Here is a 5,311-nt window from a genome sequence, read left to right on the forward strand (position 1 = left end):
AGAGAGAGGGAAAAGAGAGAGGGGGACAGAGAGGGAAATAGAGGGAGAGAGAGAGAGGGAGAGAGTGGGAGAGAGGGAGAGACTTATGCGATTTATGTTGGAATTCCTCCATTAAAGTGGGCTACAACCGTTGTTTTCTTAACGGTTGCAACCTTTGGTATACCGGCGGTTGCAAGCCCTTGATGGAGGGGCTTGCAACTGCCACCCTTTCGAATCCCATTGGGATTCTTTTTAAGGAGTTTTCGGGTCCCCTTGGTCCACCATCGAGAGGAGTCCCCAAGGTGCCATCGTCCTCGAGGAAGAAGCTCCTCGGTGAAGGATCAAGGACCCTCCACCCTCAAGAAAAGTCAAAGGAGACTCAAATGGAAGGTATGTTTTTGTTTTTGATCTATCAATTTAATCTTCTGCCAAGTTTAAGGGCAGTCTGAGGCCACGAGTAATCTCAGAGTGATCAGACAACAAATGGAAGTTCGGTCGCTGCAATCATGTCAATAAAAAATCACTAAGAAATGACACCAAAAACATCACCCAACTGGAAACAACCAAGGATCGCAATTCTCTCCCTTCTTATTATCACTTCCACATCTACTCTCATCAAGAACACAGCCGCGATCCCCCCCCAGAGGTCAAAACGGAGCAGATCTAGCGTAATGGCTGCGAAAACAGTCTTGAAAATCATCCTCTGATGAGCCCGCAAGAGAGGCGCATGAGCAATATCGCTGCTTCCTTCTCTTCTTGAGGAAAGACGGAATTTTTGCTCAAGGAGATTGTTATCTCGTCGCAGCGGAGTTTGTGCCTGTTCTCTGATGAACCGAAGCACTTGAATCTCTTCTTAAACGGGACGGCGCACCCCCCGTCGCACGTTACTGCAGATTTCTTCTGTTTTCTCGCTTTCATCGGCGGCGCAGGGATCAAGCCTCCGGCCACGGCAGCGGCGGCTGCCAAGGCCCTTCTCGCTTTCCTTTGTCTTATCCCGCATGCGTTGCAAAGAGACTGCACAGAATCAGCCAAGCCCTTGAACACGTGAGAAACCTTGACGAGAAAACACATTCAGTGCAGTAAAGAAGCCATCTGATCTTCCCATGATTTGTCAGTGCGAGGTTGGGTTTTCGTTTTTCTAGTTTTCTCCTCCCACGCTAAAAAACCATGGTGGATTAAAATATATAGATACTGAACACAAACGAAATCTTGAGAAAAAACATATTCAATGCAGTAAAGAATATGCCATCTGATCCTCCCATGATTCGTCAGTGCGAGATTGGGTTTTCGTTTTTCTAGTTTTCTCCTCCCACGCTAAAAACCATGGTGGATTAAGCTATATAGATACTGAACAGATGAGAAAAATCTTGAGAGAAATCATATTCAGATGCCATCTGATCTTCCCATGATTTATCAGTGCGAGTTTAGATTTTTGTATTTCTAGTTCTCTCCTCCCACCCTAAAAACCACGGTGAATATATGTATATATAGATAGAGAGGTAAGATTGATAGATCGATAGTGGAACAAGTGCATAGAGTGCCAGAAAGAGAAGAAGGAGATAATTAATGCATGGATGTAGAGAGAGATTGTAAAAGGGAGGGGGAAGAGAGAGATTGTGAGATCGAGGGGAAAAAGATATCGACTGTCAGATGAAGAGGAAGATAGACAATGGAGGATGCAGAGGGAGATTATGAACCGGAAGAGAGAAACAGAGATAGAGAAAGATAGAGAAAGAGAGAGGAGGTAGGTAGAGACTGATAGAGGGATTGTTGATTTTTTGTATCATGCTTGTATCGCGATTTAGGAAAATTCTTTGGTGCAGAAAGCTGGTTGTGTGTGTGTCTGGAGAAGAGAGAGAGAGAGAGAGAGAGAGAGAGAGAGAGAGAGAGAGAGAGAGAGAGAGAGAGAGGGAGAGAGAGAGAGAGAGAGAGAGAGAGAGAGAGAGAGAGAGAGAGAGAGAGAGAGAGGAGGAGGACCTTAGGGCCACTAGGGCCGCTCCTCCAGAGAGGGGTTTTGGTGGTGTTGCACTCAGAGCAGACTCTGATAGAACCGCCATTGAAGCTGGCCTCCGAGCTCAGAACGTTCTTCCTCGGCCTACCCACGGCGATCTTCTCTCTACCCGCAATCTTCCTCATGAATCTCATCTTCGAGGACATCCACTTGCTCTCTCTCTCATCTGCTGGCGTCGTGGAGCTCATGGAGCCGTCCGATCCAGCGGAGAACTGCTCCTCCTTCAACTGCACAGAAGATCACGACGTTTAAACCCTAAGAACAAACAGCAATCAAATATCTTTCTCTCTCTAACCTCTTGATTCTGGAATTGATCATCCTCGGTTGATCCTTCGTCGCATGTGTGGAAGAAGATTGCGCAGGCGCTCTGAGAAGAAGTCTCATACGTGGGCAAGAAGGAATGAAGATAAACCTGGCGATCGTGATCGTCCCCTTCTGGAGAGTGGTGAGAGAAGTGATTCATGGGATAGAGTGCAGACTAGAGAGAGAGAGAGAGAGGAAGAAATAGAGCGAGGGAGAGTTAAAACGAAGACGCAGGCAGTGAGTAATGCTCTCTTTCTCTATCTTAGAAGAAGTCTCTCCGTGCTGTGGGCGCGCTGAAGACGCAGGGTGAAGGAAGGAAACAGATGGGCCAGCAGGCATTTTGAAAGGGCGAGACGCTTTAATAGAGGCCGGGCTCAAGTAAGGTTATGATTCGTCCAAAATCCCTTCACGGGTGACAGGCAGAGAATGCCGCAGAGATTTAACGGACAGATAGATACATAGAAACATCGACAAAACTATAGAGTGATAGATTGATACATCAATGAAAAGATAAATTAATAGATAGATACATAGATCTACAGATTCACAGATAGACAGATAGATGCATAGTCATTGGGTAAAGAGAGTCTGAGATACGTATAGAGAGAAGAGATAGACATTGAGATAGAGAGTCAGATAAAGAGCAGAAAGATTCATAGATTGGGGACTGTGTTTGTAAGAGAGAGGGAGAGAGAGATAGAAGGTAAATGGGAGAAAGAGGGGGAAAATGAAAAACCCAGAAAGGGTTACACTTTAAACTCTGATGGTCCCGTGCGTCGGTTAACGGTACCATCAATCCGGCTTGTCTCGCCCTACAGGCTGAAGGAGAAATATCAAGGTTTACCGCACAATGACATCTCTTCTTGGGTGAACCGCATGAAATAGGGTAAGCAGATGAAAGTCTTCTGGCAAATGGGTTTTGGGAGAAAGTATCGGCAGAAGAGGTCGTCATCTCTTCTGACTTGAGGGTGTTTTCGGATAGGAAGGGGTGAATCTTAAAGGGACAAAAAATCAAGTGGCAGAGGAGAATGCACAGAAGATGAAAGAAGTGGAGAAGGGCTGGACCATTGAGCGCGATCCGCTGGTCATTGTGAATCTGACGACACAACAAGGTTTCACCCTTTCATGTGCAGACAAGCGATATACTCGTTGTATCATGGCCTTACCCCCCAGTAGTAGCCAATACTTACTGTTCTCTCTCTCTCTCTCTCTCTCTCTCTCTCTCTCATCTATCTCATCTCTCGCGCTCATTTTCTGCTCTCTCTCTCTTATCTCTTTCCTCTCTCGCGCTCATTTTTCTGCTCTTTCTCCTCTCTCTCTCTCATCTCTCTCCTCTCTCGCGCTCATTTTTCTGCTCTCTCTCCCATCTCTCTCTCTCTCACCTCTCTCCTCTCTCGCGCTCATTTTTCTGCTCTTTCTCCCCTCTCTCTCTCCTCTCTCTCCTCTCTCGCGCTCATTTTTCTGCTCTCTCTCCCCTCTCTCTCGCTCATCTCTCGCGCTCATTTTTCTGCTCTCTCTCCCCTCTCTCTCTCTCATCTCTCGCGCTCATTTTTCTGCTCTCTCCTCTCCCTCTTATCTCTCTATCCTTGCTCTCCTCTCTCTTCCCTCTCTCGCTAATCTCTCATCTCTCTATACTTGCTCTCCTCTCTCTCATCTCTCTATCCTTGCTTACCTCTCTCTCATGTCCCTATCTCGCTCTCCTCTCTCTCACCCTTCTATCCTCGTTCTCCTCTCTCTCATCTCTCTATCCTAGCTCTCATCCCTCTCCTCTCTCTCATCTCTCTATCATTGCTCTCATCTCTCTCCTCTCTCTCATTCTCACTTCCTCTCTTGATACTTGTGAATATAACCGGATGACTTTTTTTTACTACAGTGATATATGCACCTCTCTCTTTGCAAAACCACTATATAGGCAATCTCCCTGGAATTTCCCCCTGGCCTTTAAAATCTCTCCCTTTCTCTTGAAGGTTAATAAGCAAAGTCCCATTCTTGCAAATATCGTTACCTCTCAACTGAGTTCATCGTTCATCGCTTGCGCTGCATCTGCTATCTCCATTAATTTCAGGGTTCATCCGATGACGGTTTCCCCAGTCTTCGACGCCAACTCTCTCTCTCTCTCTCTCTCTCTCTCTCTCTCTCTCTTGTTTATTATTGAAGTGGGAATGATGGTCCACCAGATGTGGGGGATTCAAGAGGCAAGTTTGAGGTTATCCCTAGCCACACCTGTCAACTGCCGACATTGAAGGGGGCATGGGCTTATGCGACCGTCCAATCATTTTTTCCTCATCCTTTCGTTCGGCTGATAAAAAATTGAGGACAAGCTTTTTCTTTGAAAGAACTATGCAAGATCACTGACGAAAATATAGAATTGGTCCTGATATTTCATTAAATGAGCTCCGTCGTTTAGGACAACCTCCAGCCTGAAAGAAATTCAAGAAGTAGAGAGAGAGAGAGAGAGAGAGAGAGAGAGAGAGAGAGAGAGAGAGAGAGAGAGAGAGAGAGCAGAGAGTGTGAGAGATAGAGAGAGATAGAGAGAAAGAGAGTCTTATTGAATAACGCCAAGTTACACTCGGGTGTATTTGACAGTGGAATACTCGACAAGATTATAATGTTATATTTAACTCTAGAGTAGGTGTAATCTTGACCGCTAGATTTAATTTTATTCTCGATCTAATCTTAAAAGCTAGATTCTTGTTTTTATCATTAGAATCTGGGTCCGTTCTCTCTTTTCGTTAAGTCGATGATTCGAGTTTGATCATCTTATATCTTAGAAAGTTTATTCAGCCTGAATCTTCATTGTCTAACTCTGGATATTCCTTTAATACAGCCGACTCAGTTCGCCAAGTTGCTGCGTGGATAGCATTGCCTGTTATACATATCCCCAATTTTCTCCAACAAGCTTCTGTGATCGCCAACGTGGCTACGTTCGTCGCCCCCCAATCACTCCTCTTCCCAAGGGGATAGATCTTACAAGTGAGATCTAGAGAGAGAAATAAGAGAGACAAAGAAGAGAGAGAA

At 45.5% G+C, this 5,311-nt stretch overlaps 1 protein-coding gene across 1 annotated transcript; it reads right to left on the reverse strand.

Moving 5' to 3' along the window:
- Window positions 1–465: 465 nt before the first annotated feature.
- LOC144700579 (GATA transcription factor 21-like) lies at window positions 466–2,735 on the reverse strand. The gene is made up of 3 exons (XM_078572015.1): window positions 2,286–2,735; window positions 1,957–2,217; window positions 466–993 (listed from the first exon to the last, which is right to left on the reverse strand). The coding sequence occupies exons 1-3, from the start codon at window positions 2,451–2,453 to the stop codon at window positions 676–678; spliced, it is 747 nt and encodes a 248-aa protein (XP_078428141.1). The 5' UTR covers window positions 2,454–2,735; the 3' UTR covers window positions 466–675.
- Between the last annotated feature and the right edge of the window lie 2,576 nt (window positions 2,736–5,311).

Source organism: Wolffia australiana, chromosome 3, assembly GCF_029677425.1.
Source record: "Wolffia australiana isolate 7733 chromosome 3, ASM2967742v1".
Lineage (NCBI taxonomy): Eukaryota > Viridiplantae > Streptophyta > Magnoliopsida > Alismatales > Araceae > Wolffia > Wolffia australiana.